The sequence below is a fragment of the Setaria viridis genome, chromosome 3 (genome assembly GCF_005286985.2).
Source record: "Setaria viridis chromosome 3, Setaria_viridis_v4.0, whole genome shotgun sequence".
Classification (NCBI taxonomy): domain Eukaryota; kingdom Viridiplantae; phylum Streptophyta; class Magnoliopsida; order Poales; family Poaceae; genus Setaria; species Setaria viridis.
The window spans coordinates 47,857,349-47,871,204 of NC_048265.2; the positions used below are offsets into that span (position 1 = coordinate 47,857,349).

The 13,856-nt window shown below is 44.7% G+C and overlaps 1 protein-coding gene and 1 long non-coding RNA gene across 2 annotated transcripts; both read right to left on the reverse strand.

Moving 5' to 3' along the window:
* Positions 1 to 940: 940 nt before the first annotated feature.
* LOC117847116 (uncharacterized) lies at positions 941 to 3,402 on the reverse strand. The gene is made up of 2 exons (XR_004638542.2): positions 1,775 to 3,402; positions 941 to 1,657 (listed from the first exon to the last, which is right to left on the reverse strand). It is a non-coding gene; the product is annotated as an uncharacterized lncRNA (long non-coding RNA).
* Positions 3,403 to 4,472: 1,070 nt separating this feature from the next.
* Positions 4,473 to 12,342, reverse strand: LOC117847114 (protein NETWORKED 1D). Its single transcript, XM_034728276.2, has 6 exons — positions 12,096 to 12,342; positions 10,361 to 10,590; positions 9,356 to 9,703; positions 7,953 to 9,274; positions 6,095 to 7,861; positions 4,473 to 5,911 (listed from the first exon to the last, which is right to left on the reverse strand). The coding sequence occupies exons 2-6, from the start codon at positions 10,458 to 10,460 to the stop codon at positions 4,784 to 4,786; spliced, it is 4,665 nt and encodes a 1,554-aa protein (XP_034584167.1). The 5' UTR covers positions 10,461 to 10,590; positions 12,096 to 12,342; the 3' UTR covers positions 4,473 to 4,783.
* Between the last annotated feature and the right edge of the window lie 1,514 nt (positions 12,343 to 13,856).

The window sequence follows — 13,856 nt, forward strand, 5'->3', positions numbered from 1 at the left end:
CTTTAAAAACATTTTTTTAAAAAAGTACAATGTTATTAAAACTAAATAGATATACAATTTTTTGAAGATTCTAGAGAGACCACCTAAAGTTTTCTACTTTTAAAGATGTTTCTGGATAAAAGATTTTATACGTAATGGATATTGACATTGCTACATAAATATTATCGTGTACTCCCTCCATTCTCATTTGATAGGGTTATTTCCAAATCTGAAAAATTCTCTTTTAATAGTCTTATTTCAATCCAACTATCCATCATCTTAATGATTGTCTCGGGCTTGACGCGTGACCCTTCATTCTTCCACGCTTGTTTAAATATGAATATTGATAATAATCTTTGTTTCACTAAAAGAAAGATGTTCAAATTGTTTGAAGAATATGTACTAGAATGGTATAAATTTAGAAACAAAACATGAATTATTATGAACACTTAAACAAAATTTCACATATGTACTCGAGCGCAGCAGGACAGATATGTATTGTATAGACTTAGAACTGAGACCAAGATGTTGCACTAGTAGAGCAACGAATTGAGAGCCCACTGCTGATCCATATGGGATGCCTTCAGGGCGTTAATAATTTCTAGTCGGGAGGAGATAGCCATTGATCTGTAAAGACACCTTCACATTTATTACCATCGACTAGAATTGTGCCTCCTAGGAACGAACGGGTAGTACCAAGTGCTGTAATCGGCTGCCTTAACTTGATGTTAGGACTATTTGTTATTAAAAAATTCAAAAGAGCTTATCTAAGACTTACAATTGGTTTTGGTCAAGTTGGGGCTCCAATTTAAGGTTAGAAATAGCTTCAGCTATGAATTTGTCAAACAGAAATGCAACCAGAATCTCAACCTTTTTAGGTGACCGCAGAGGTTGTATCTGTCAACATACAAGATCAGCTCAAGTTATCAGGCTCATGTTACAAGTCCAAATGTAGTATAAGTGAACAAGGCAATACCCATTTCCATGAATAATCAAAACACATATGATTCCAGATAATATCCAGATATCTATTAACTTTACCAGACTTCTCAAGACAATCAGCTCCCATGTCACATAATTTCTTACAGAATTATTTTAGGTGTCCAACATAGATTGGGAGTTCTCCATCAAGCAAGAAATGCTTGTCGAGCATAGACTCGGTCACATTTTGTAAATCAGCCAAGAAATCCTTCAATATGGCATCAGGATTTGCAAGGAAATCAATGAAAAATTTGCTATCATTTCTCACCCGCATGTTTTCACCCCCAACTCTTTCCATTACCAATGAAAAATTTGCTATCATTTCTCACCCGCATGTTTTCACCCCCAACTCTTTCCATTACGGAACTAACGTATAACAACCCTGTAGGCTTGGCAGAGTAAATTAGTTTCCCTCCTCTTGGAGACCCGCACAGGGATTCTTAAGTGCAGCTTCAACCATCTCGCCAGTGTTCCTTTGTAGTACTGGCGCACCAATTCATCCACCGATATGTTCCATAACTCTGAGCCGCTGCTACTGGCCTGACCATTCTGGGGCTGATTTCTTTGGGGGAGCTTGCTCTTGGGCTGACTGGGGGTGGGGGGATTGCTTTTATGCTGCCTACTTTCAGGCCTAGCATCTGAGGTGACATGAGAGGTAGCGGATTAACTTGATCAGGGCCAACAATATGCAGGGATCCTGAAAATAACAAAGGTAACTATAATCAATGATAGTGCTTTCCAAGGGGTACATGAATCTGAACTGTGCCAACAAGACTGGATAACCCGTGCGGTGGGATTGGTGCTCATAAATTACCTTGGCTATTGGATGAGCCTAAGGAAGGTAGTGAGGTTGGCCAGTAGATCCACTAATCGAACTCTGCTCACTGAGGAAACGAGCTCCTAAAAACCAGAATGGCAATGGTAAATAGTGGTCGGGCTTGAATTTCAAGGAGGTGCATGAGCACAACTTTGTGCCACCGAGACCGGACCCATTTTTGGGCCTCAAAGTACATTAGGTGCTGCATGCTCAAAGATTAAATCAGCAGTTTCAAATATTGGATGTGATTTGCTTTGATGTGGCACTGTTTGCACAGTCGGTTGGTTGTAAGCTCCAAGAGGCCTATATTTTCTTGAAATTGCTATGATGGTTAAATTCCCTAAAATCATATCTGCTATTGGGTTTGGGGGTGAGATGGGAGGGAGATTTGAGAGGGAGCAGGAAGGTAGGGAGGGAGGAGGCGTGAGAGGAAGCAGAGATACTTGGGTTGGCGGGGATAGCGTAGAAGGCATCAAATTGGAGTGCGGACACTCTGCCAGGAACTAAAGGTGATTGGCTTTGATGAGGCATTGTTGGAATAGTATGTTGGTTGTAAGCTCCAAGAGGCCTATACTGTCCTGAAATTGCTGTGATAGTTAAATTCCCCAAAACCATACCTGCTATTGGGTTTGGGGGTGAGATGGGAGATACCTGGGTTGGTGGGGATAGCGCGTAGAAGGCAGGTGCGGACGCTCCGCCAGCAACCAGTCCTAAAGGTGCATTTGTTAATTTCTACCGAAATCTTGATGAGATGGGAGGTAGAAGGTGAGAGACTTGGGAGGAACTGGAGGTACGTGGGACCAAGGTGTACTTGTAGAGAAACAAATTCAGAGTCTGCTATTGATCCATATGGGATGCCTTCAGGGCCTCAATAATTTCGTAGTCGGGGAGGAGATAGCCACTGATCTGTAAAGACGCCTTCACATTCATTACCATCGACCAGAATTGGGCCTCCGTAGGAACGAACGGATAGTAGCCACCGCCGCTGTCGGCTATGGTGCCGATAGGTTTTGGAATTGGCGGAGCGGGGATTGGTAAGGGGGAATGACGGCGGCGCGACAGAATAGTGAGCGGCAATGGGGCAGGTCAGGGCGGGGGTGCGGGGCTAGGTGCAGCGCGGGCGAGGGCGAGGGTGAGGGGCAAGGGTGCGGGGTAGGGGGCGGCACAGGCGAGGGCGTGGGGCGCGGATGACCCGACGGCGCGGCGGTCGCGGCCGCCGCTGGGGAGTGGGGATGGGATGGAGGCCGATAGGGTCACGGGGAGAGCAGGTGAGACCGTGAGAGAGAAGAAAGCGGTGGAGGGCTGCTGGGCTGGAGGCGTGCAGGTGAGCAGGCTAGTGCGACAGCAACTGTGCTTCGTGGGCTAAATTCGGGGCTCCATGGCTCCCGAAGAGAATTCCCTATTTGACACTAGAAAAAGTACTCGTTCCTTTCTCGATCCTCAGAAAATTTTCGTTCCCTATTTGACACCGAGTTCAACTTTCATTCCTTATATGACACTCTGTTAGATTTTCCATCCGTGAACAGTTAAATGCCCTGTGAAAAGACGATTTTGCCCCTATGGGCCCCACCACCCTTCTCCCTCCTCTCCTCTTTTTCTCCCTCTGCTCCACACCAGCCTGCGGTTGGAAGTTTATCCTTGACACTTTTCTATCATGAACCAATTTAAATTTGTTCGCACTTGATCCCAATGATGTAACCAGGAGAGAAAGTTGATGAATAATTTCTTTAAAAACTAGTTGCCTCTGCAGAGCCAGTATCTCTGATAGATCTTCAAGCTGATCAGTCCATTTTTGCATAGTATAGCTGATACGAGTAGTCCATTTTTGTTATAGTGCTCTTTCAAACCATACTGCAGGAAGGGAATGGAAGTCTTTTCTATATTGGCGAGGCTTGCCACTCCATATTTAGTTGCCTTGAGGGTCTTCATATCAGCTTGAAGGAGAAGTAAGTTTTGGTCCATGATTTTTGTGGTCTCCAGGATGCCCTTGCTTGTTTAGGTTCACATGGTGTTCTGTTTTATTTGGGTATGCAAGCCTTGAGGTTCTAGGGGACGTTTGGATGCTTTTGCCCATGAGATTATAAATAACTTGTAAAGAATAACTTTATCTGTTCTTACCATCTAAATTCTATTTGGTCACACAGACAATCACTGCTGAGAACCAAGCATGGTGCTACCTGGCTTTGCAAGCCTGCAATGTAACATAAAAGAATCCAATGGTACTCCTTGTTGGTATTTATTTTCTTTATCTATAAACCATTATGTTATATACCACAAATTCTTGCTAATAACCCAATCTGCTGTTCACGCTACTGGACAAAATCAAATTGTCTACAATGTAATAAATCTGCGAGATTGCATAAAGGCCAACAATGTTTCTTCATCACGATTGTATTGTGTCCTGATGCATTTTGAATAGGTTTCTGCAGACTGCTTACCAGGATTAAATGCTAATGATGTCCTGTTAACTAAAGCAGCAGAAAGATCAATCAGGCAAGCAAAGTCCTTTGGGGAAAGCCCTTGGTTCATCTTGCGGGTAGGCAATGGCAGTTCTGTTTCTTGGTTATTCTAATTCATTTTCAGGCAGAAGCAAGTTGTAGTGTTTGCATTTTCATACAAGAGTAAAATGTCAATATCCTACACGATGAGGAAAAAATAGATTTTGTATATTTCGTGATTGTGATCATATTAAATATGAGATACATAGGTATATAAATTTATTTTTATTATTTCTATTTATGATACATGCTCTAGTACACCAAATGGCGCCGCTATTGACGCTGCTCCCTCCATGCCTAAATATAAGAACTTTTAGCGTTTGATTTGAATTTTGTCCCTGAATCCAAGAATTTCTAATAAAACAACCATTAACGGTGATACCCGGCTGCTAAACGTGAACATGGACATTTCGCTTGTTGCTTGAATTAGAAGTCCTGAAGATTAACCAGTGGTAGTTTTAATAGCTTCTGACTGAGCTTCTAAGCTCTGAACGAGAGCATGGGGGAGTTAGTCGTCGATGGCCTTGGCCCTCATGCAGCAGGACGGCCCGCGGGTCTTCTGCTTGGGCCGCCGGCTGTCGCGCCGCCGCCCGTAGAGGTACTCCACCAGCTGCACGCGCGACCGCCGCTGCACCTGCACGGTGGCCGCTGCCTTGGCTGCCCGCCGCGCCGCGCGCTCCTCCTCGTGCCGCAGCAGCGCGTGCTGGAACCGCTGCAGCTCCAGCTCCAGCCGCCCGGCCTTCTCCGACATCTTGCGCACGCGCTCCAGGATCTTGCGCTGGCTCCGGCTCCGGAGGTCCACGTCGTCGCCCGCAGCCGCCGACGTGAACTCCTCAGCTTTCTTCAGGAGCTTCCCGTTCGCGTCGATCAGCTCCTCGATGGCGTCCTCCGCGTCGGCCATCTGCACCTTCACGCCGTCCAGCTCAGCATCCGACGACGCCTCCACACCGCCGCGCAGCTCCTGGACAATGGACCGGAGGTCCCGGAGCCGCTGTGCCTCCGAGGACAGCCGGTCGATCACCTTCTTCTTCCACTCCCGCTGCGGCTCCATCGTGGTGGTTGCCACCGTGGTGACGACAGGCCGCGGGAGGACCTCCTGCTTGTCGACACCGAGGTCCTTCACGGTCACCACTGGCTCGGAGGACGACCGCTTCTTGCCCTTGTTGTCGTTCTCGGCCGCCTCGCTCTGCGGTGGCCGCAGGTCCACGTCGTGCCTGCGGCTGCCGCTGCTCACCCGGTCCACGCTCCACAGCGCGAGCATCTTGTCGTCGGACTGCCCTGCAACCGATTTCTTCTTCCTGTGGTGGCCGTGCGAGGCAGCACGCCGGCTGGGAGTCTGGACGAGGTCCAGCTGTATGTCCTTCATCATGCGCTCGTAGTTCACGTCGCTGGCGTCACTGTCCAGGATCTCCTTAAGCTTCAGCATCTCGATCTGCTTCCTTGCGTCCTGGAGGTTGTTGTTGAAGTCGAGCCTCTCTTGCTCCAGAACAACCCCTGTATCCGACACCACTTTCTGGAGGGCTTTGATGGTTCCATGGAGTTTCTGCAACTCCATGTCTTTCACCATCTTCGTCGTGTTTTGATCTTCGCTTGGCCGCACAGCAATCTTTGACAGTTGAGGTGACAATGCATTCTCCTGGCAGAAACAATAAGCAGAATGAGTCTCATTGGTAAGAAGAAAATAACAATATCACAGTTTCTAGATGCTGGAACTGCTTGTTAGACAAATTTTAGACTTCTCAAGTAGTATATACTAGATCTTCAACATCAACAGTTCTGGGAAAATGCAAACAGAAATATGGAACAAATATAAACATACCTCCTTGAGCATGCTTGGTGGCAAGCAATCCTTGGCCAGCGACAAGGTTTGTTTCTCCAGGGCATCAACTTCAGTTTGCAGTGCTCCGAGCAGTGTGAAGTCACCATTCAGATCAACCTTCAGCCTTCTGTTCTCAATCTCCACGGCATTTAGCTTATCCTTCAGCTCATCCACATAAGAGTTCCTCCGAGTGATCTCCTCCTTCAACACCTCCTTCTGCACCATGTCACTGATCTCAAAACTTTCGCATGTCACAATGAGCTCAAGGACCTTCTCCTTGAAGAGAGACGCATTAGCAGTGGCCAGTTGCATGTTGGCCAGCAGTTTAGTGATCTCCGCGTCGCAAGATTTCACATCAATCACAGGCTGTTCTTTGCTCCTAAGCACCTGCAGTTCACTTTTCAACTTCTGGAGCTCCTCCCTTAGCATTTCGTTCGATTTCTCAAGGCCAGCATTGTCAACTTCTTTTCGCTGTTCCATGTTCTGTCCACTCTCTTGGCTTTTCCTGCCGGATTTCAATAGCTTGGTATCTCTCCTCATCGCACGCCTTCTGGATCCAATTGAAATTTCTGCACCAGAGCTGTCACAGATGCTCAGAGTTCTACTGAGTTCCTTCTCAAGATAGTTGTTCTCGAGTTGTAGGTCTCCAAGCTTCTTGTTCATCAGCTTGATTTCCTGATAAAGCTCGTTTCCTGCTGCATGTAGAGACCCAAAATCCTCATGCAAACACTGCAATTGTGATGTCCTCTCATCATGAAGGCTTCTAAAAATGACACCAAGGATGTCTGTCCTGACTGCTTCACCAACAAGAGTGCTGAAATCATCTTCAAATGACTTTTCCTTCTCCCTAGAGCCATAAACTTTGCTAGACAGTGAGGTGTTCTCTTCTATCAGCTTGATAATCTCTGCTTGCAATGATTGTCGTGATTCTTGCAGCTCTGTGAGTTGTCTAACCAAGAACTTTGCCTCGGATTTCAGCTCATCCACTTTGCGGTTACGAGCTTCCATCTCCTTCCGTAGCTCGCAGCTGATCTTTAGGAGGTCATGCCTTTCACTCTGCAGCTTCACCAGCTCATCGCTTTTTGCTTGCCACTCTTGCTTCAGAACACTCCTTTCTGACCTTAGGTCAGCTACCTCTCTCCCAAAGTGCTCCAGAAGCGTGACAACAAGCGACTTCTCAAGGATCTGGTTCTGCTTCACATCCTGAGCATCAGAAATAGTATTCAGCAGGCACTTGATCTCATGTAAGAGGAGCTGCACAACTACATCAATCTTCATTAGATCCAATGATCCATATTTCTCATCCAGATGCAGTACTTCCATCACAGAACCAATCCCTTCTGTCAGCAGCTGGTTGTTTTGTGACAAGAAATCAGCTTTCTCCTCTTGAACCTCGCATACCTCTTGTTGCTTCTGCAATTGAGCCACAACATCAGAATTTGCTTCGGCCATGTCACCTAAGCACCTCTGTAAGATAAAAATCTCAGTCTGAGCTTCAACAATCTTGTGCTCCTCCTCTTGAAGCTGGTTCTCCTTGTGCTTAACTTCTTTTAGCAGTAGACTTATCTGCTTCTGTATAGCACTGAATTGAGTCATGTCTGAGCTGGTGGCTTCTTTGTGCCTTTCCTTTTCTAGCCTCAACAGCTCTCGTAGTTTGATCACTTCATCTAGGGCCTTGTCTCTGTCCTGCTCAAGATCCAAGCATCGCCCTTCTAACTCTGCATATTGGGTTTCCAAACTGAGTAGAGCACTGTTGATGCTATCCACCTGGCAATATTAAGGTATCCAGGGATCAATTTACATAGTTTTGAAACTACAATGAAAATAACCAGAAAGCAAGAGATTTCAAGCATCATACCTCACGCATAAGAGTTCTCTTTTCAGATCGAAGTACAGAATTCTGGTTGCGGAATGTATGAGTAGATTCCTCTGAATCTTTCAGCTTCCTTCTAAGGATCTCAAGCTCTGTATTATTGTCAGACAACAAATTTTCCAAGAATACATTTTTCTCTGATAGCTTCTCCATGGTATGAGAAATACCCTCAATCCGTGCAACAAACATGGCTCTCTCAGACTGATGGCCATTAACCTTGGAATTAAGGTGTTTGCATGATTCTTCCAATGCAACCTTCTTGTCCCGCAATCCTTCAATTTCAGTAGTTGCAGCTGAAAGGGATCTCTCCAAATGAGCATTTTTCTCCAACGTCCTCTCCAGTAGCATTAGATTCTCAACATACAAGGCTTTTACACCCTCATGATTTTTTATGGTCTCTTTTAGCTCAACATTTCCATCCCTCACCTCTTGTGCAAGTGATTGGAGTGATTCTACATTGAAATTCACCACTTGGATTTGCTCCTTGATCGAAAAGTGCTTCCTATCCAAGTCGCCCTTGTTATCTTTGAGGTATGAAAGCTCATGCTGAAGCACCCTTTTCTCCTCCACATGCCGAGACACCTCTTCCTCAAGGCGCCGCTGCGTATTCTTCAAAGAAATTATCTCATCCTGCAGACGGATTATCACAGAGGCAGAGGAATGGTTTTGATCATCCAATTTTCGGTTCTCTTCTCGAATAGTTTCCAATTCCTTTTGAAGTTGAACTTTGGTTGCTTCAATGTTCTCAATCTTACTTGCTTCACCATGCTTTTCAAGAGACAAAAGTCTTAGCTTCTCCTGTGCTTGTGCCAATTGCTTCTCCAAAGATAGCCGGGCCATTTCTGCTTGCATGCTCTTGAGTTGCTCCTCTTGTATAGAGATGCTAAGCTTCTCCAACTCAATGTGCTTCTCATTTAGCTCATCATGCTTCTCTTTTGAGGCAAGCTTCAGATTATCTAGCTCCAGATGCAAATTCTGGTTAGCTCTCTCAAGGAGAAGGCACCTTTCCTCTGCGGTGCTCAAATTCTGTAGTCCATTTTCCATCTCCTCTTTAAGTCTCTTGAACTCCTCTTGGGTATGCAATATTTCAGACTTGAGGCTCTGTAGTCGATCACTGGATTGCTGGCATTGTGAAAATGCAGCTTCCTTCTCTGATTCTTGATCTGCAAGGGCCGCCTTGAGAGAACTCACTTCAGATTCAGCCTTATTGCTCTTTTCTAATACTGATGAAATCTTCTTCTTGAGGTCTTGATTTTCCTGTGACAAGCTAGATATCTCTTTCTGCAGCTTCTCATGATCTTGGTCATCTGCAATACGAATATATTAGTTTGATCTGGCAAGTATTAGGATATTGTGCTTGTTGCGGAATTAAACTATGTAGGGAGTACCTTTAGCACGTTTTTTTGAATCACCAGCCTTGATGAATGAAAGGAAAAATGGAGTCATGTCACGATTGTCTGTTTCAGATTCAGTAGATGCAGTTTCTGTTGGCAGATCATCATCAAAGTCCAACTGAAACTCATCAGGAAATGCTTCTGCCATTTTTTTATGGGCCTGTCGGAGTTCTCCAGCTGCATGATCATATCTTTCAGCTAAAGCTCGATAAGCACGGTATAACTCCTCAAGCAAAGACATCAGTTCTGGGCGCCTTTTATAATACATTTCTGCTCTTCTTGCAAATGAGTCAGCATCCTCATCGATAATCTTGATCATCACTTTGATTTTGCTATCCATATCTGTGTGACCACACATTAATAAACACTGGTTCAGTCCAGGCTTCAATTAAATGTAGCAAAAGGAGAAATAAAGCATCAAGAACACCCAACATCTACTCGCTTTTTTTATAGGAAACCTAGCTCTCATAGTACCCAATTGGATTCGAATTTCTTTGACCAAATTTAGTGGTTCAGTTATAGAATAGCTAAAATGAATGCCATAAGCTTATATGCCAGAGGTGAAGTTGTTTATATGCTTGTCCTCAACAAAATCTGCTGATCTTTCCAAAAAAAATGTAATATAAGACGCAACACTAGATCAGAATCAGGGCTTTGAACTGCATACATGTGTTATCATTAAGTACTTCTGTTCTTACAGTTAAATGCTTGAAAATAAACAAGACAGTACTAAGATAACTGTATGACAGCCCATTTATTCCTTGATTGAATCATGCAATGAGCCAATGACCCATAACATCATATGGCAAGAGATGTTGGATTGAACACAATAAGATAACATGGAAAATCTTTCCTTGTTTTGCGCTACGATGACTGAAGTAAATTAGTAACAAAGCCTAGTGCTCATGTTTAAGTACATAACTGCTTTTGCCAGTGAACGGGGTAACCATAATTTTTGGACCAAAACTTAAATCACCATAGTAATAAAATAAAGTATACCTGTAAGATTTTCTAGGAGCCATTTTGAGTTCTTCGGGGATATATGACTATCCCACCACCAAGAGTACTTGCGCATTGGATTGGACGGCGACATCGCCATCGAAGCCAGCTAAGCAAACCGAACAACACTACCTGGCCTCAAAGTAAACCCTCTGCAACTTCAAAGCCCCTGCAGTAGATCCCAGCAACTAGAATGTAATCTGCTCTAAAATCTACTACAAACCGACTACCTGCAGAACATCAGAAACTTCCAAAATTAGCACCTTGGGCAAAAGGACATTAGTAGCCTGGAACTTAGTGGCAGAACTGAAAACGAAATGTAGGGACAATTATGGTAGGTCGCCCTGTGAGGCCAAGAAAGTTCACAGATCAAAGTTGCAGTAGATAGCAAGAATGACTCTATTATATTTCTTCATTCGACATCTCAACACAGTCCAAGAGTCAAAGATTCAGATTAGCTACACGTTCATGCGATAAATTACTTCTGAAACCGAGTGACCCAGCCTGGAACGGCCTTGAAACAGAGAAACGGTATTTTTTCCAAAGATTCCGGTGTTATGGTTTGACCGTTTGAGGGGATTCAGTGACTAAATCCTGAAGCACCACCAACAACTGAGCACCCCCAAATGTGCTGAAGATTTCTTCAACATCAGAAAATGTCCCCAGATTTCGCCAACCCAAAAGCCCAAATTCAGTGGAAAAGGACACCGAAAAAAAATTAAAACAAAACTGAGCAAAACTTCCAGAAGAAAATCCTCGAGAACGGCTCGAATCTCACCCTACGACACCCAAGCAAGGAAACTAAATCGCTGCAGAATGGAAGCTGCTACCTCCACTGCTGCGAATGGCGCATCGAACCATGGTTAAAAAAAAATGGTACATAGAAGAAAAGGGCAAAGGAGGTCAGTGAAAAGAAACCCCGCAACCAACGCCAATAAAGATGAACGCCCATGACCCCAACTACCCCAGGCCTGAAATCACCAAAAGAAGAGGACGGCAAGAAATCCACACCTGCAGCAAGAGCTGGAAATCACACCGGCAGCCTTTCATGAACTGGATGCTGCTGGAGACAGGGTCAAATGAGAAGAAGTGGGGTGGGGAATCCTTGGGAGGAAGGAACGGACTCTGAATCCTACCCAGGCAACGGCTACTTTTGCGGCTGCTAGCGAGGAGGATTTGAATATGAACGCAAGAACCGTGGAAGGAAAGGGAGAAATCTCGCCGCATTTCCTAGCGTAATCTCTGCAGTGAAAAGTGGGGCGAAATGGGGCCAGAAATTACCAAAAAAGCAGGACGGACTCGTCGCGCTTCCGCCGTTAACGGAAAGCAAAATCTTGGCGTCAGAAGAACGGCATCAAGAGAAGCATTCCCCATTTCCCTGAAGAACCAGTGGGCAAACCCAAATCCATGGCCGGAAAACCAAGGGCCAACGCCGAACAAATACTGCCACTACCAAAAAGAGACTATTTTGGCAGAGATTGATACGCAGCCCTGGCAAATGGCCACGAGGAACACGAGAAGAAAGTGGCCAGGAAGGCTAACAATAGCGGAACACGCACACGAACAACGGGAAGATGGCATCTTTCCATGCCCAAGATACACGAAATCGCCGAACGCGCGGGCAGAAAACGGAAGGAATGGCAAGCTTTTTCCAGCCCGGATGGGGATTCTTGCGATACAGCCTAGCATTGCCTAAATAACGAGACCCAAATCGAAGAAGAAGAAAGGCACTTACCATGGAGGTCAGAGGAAGGAAGATCTTGGTCAGCTGCAGCAGCCCCAAGAAAGAGATCCAGCTGCAGCTGCTCCTCATCCCACACTAGCCCTAGGCCGCCATCATCACTCTCACCACCACATTAACGCCACCATCACGAACAGAGGAGGAGAGGGAGGAAGGGAGGGCTCTCACTCCTGGGCTCAGAGAGAGAGATGGAGAGCAGCTGCAATCATGGGATGCAGTGTGTGGGGGAAGGGGTGAGGAGTGATGGGGGTATTAATTGTTTATTTAATTATATTTATTATAGGAAAAGTAAAGGACAAAGATTAAGGCACATCAGTTTGACAGTGCAATTTTTTTTGGGGAGAAGAGTACTTTGTTCTGCAAAGAACAGTAACAGTGTGTGTGATATCACAGTGGGGTTAACTTTGTTTGGCCACAGGATTTTCACTTTGTTACTTTCACTTTTTTACTGTTCTGGATGGGATATGTGCAGGGACAATGACAGTACCACAGTAATGGTGCATCAGACACAAATAAATTCTGGAGGAATATTTTTCTCTCTCTAAATTTTCTTCTTTTTGTGCTGTGCTTGCGCGACTGGTCAGCATGGTGTGTGTGGGCCTGGGCTGAGAAATTACTCTGTCACTGTGAATATTATTTTACCGTTGAGGTTTACTCTTATATGGAAGAACTAGCGTGAGTGTCTGTTGCGATTTGTTAACGTTGGGATTTGCTCTTTGACTGCTTCGGTTGTTTCCTCGGAGACGATAAGGAGGAAACACTCAAAATGAAACGGTAAAGCAGCTTCACGGAGAATTACTTCTTTTCAGCTTCCAGCCTCTTAGTTCATTTCAGAAAATCACTCCACAGAATCAGCAGAGAATTACTTCTCTTAAAAAAATTATTTGGCAGAGCTCTAGCAACTCTGCCAAACGCACCCTTACAACGTTACAGCCAGAAACTTTTTTTTATCATCAGATGCTCATCTCCTTTGACCTGTGTGCACCATGATCTACTTTATTAAAACAATTACTTTTTTCTGACGTTAACAAACAAGTTATTGTTTGAGGTATGCATAGGAAAAAAATATCAGTTTGTTACCTAGCAAAAATAAATTTGTTATTTCTAGTAGGGCTAAAATGCCTTTAACACTAGTGAATTTTCATCAAAATTAAGACAAGTAAAAAAAAGACTTATGATCACAGTTGTAGTCTTGTGTTACTCAAAGAGGAAAAGAACATGTAGCTTCACAATCACCTGAATGACTCCAAAGTGTAAAGAGAGTATATCTACATTCTACATTGACACCTGCATATCCATGAGTCATGAATGTAGATCACATGTATGCACACAAATAGTAACTTACAGCCTGTAGTTAGTCACTGTGTGTGTGGGGAAAGTATTGTGCACCAAACCACCAACTCTAATCATTGTTTAAAGCAAGCATTTGTTGTGTTAAGCATGTGCACCAGTGGAGTCAGGATGATGATGGCTAGGAACCAGGAGGATGCAGGGTAGAGAAGCCTGTGTGCCCACTGATGAATAGTTTAAGGATACAAGCAGGCACACCCAGTTTCATTGCAGATTTCCAGTACATGGGTCGTGCTGTCGTTTGTCTTCTTTTATGCTCACTTGGAGCCACAGTTGATGGTTGCTGTCTGCCTTTACATTATCCTTTTATTTTTTCCATCAAAAAAGGCAGCTTGTAGGCTGCAAAAAAAATTTGCAGCTTCTTCTATTCTATAACCCCCTAGGACAGACTCCAACCACACTGCT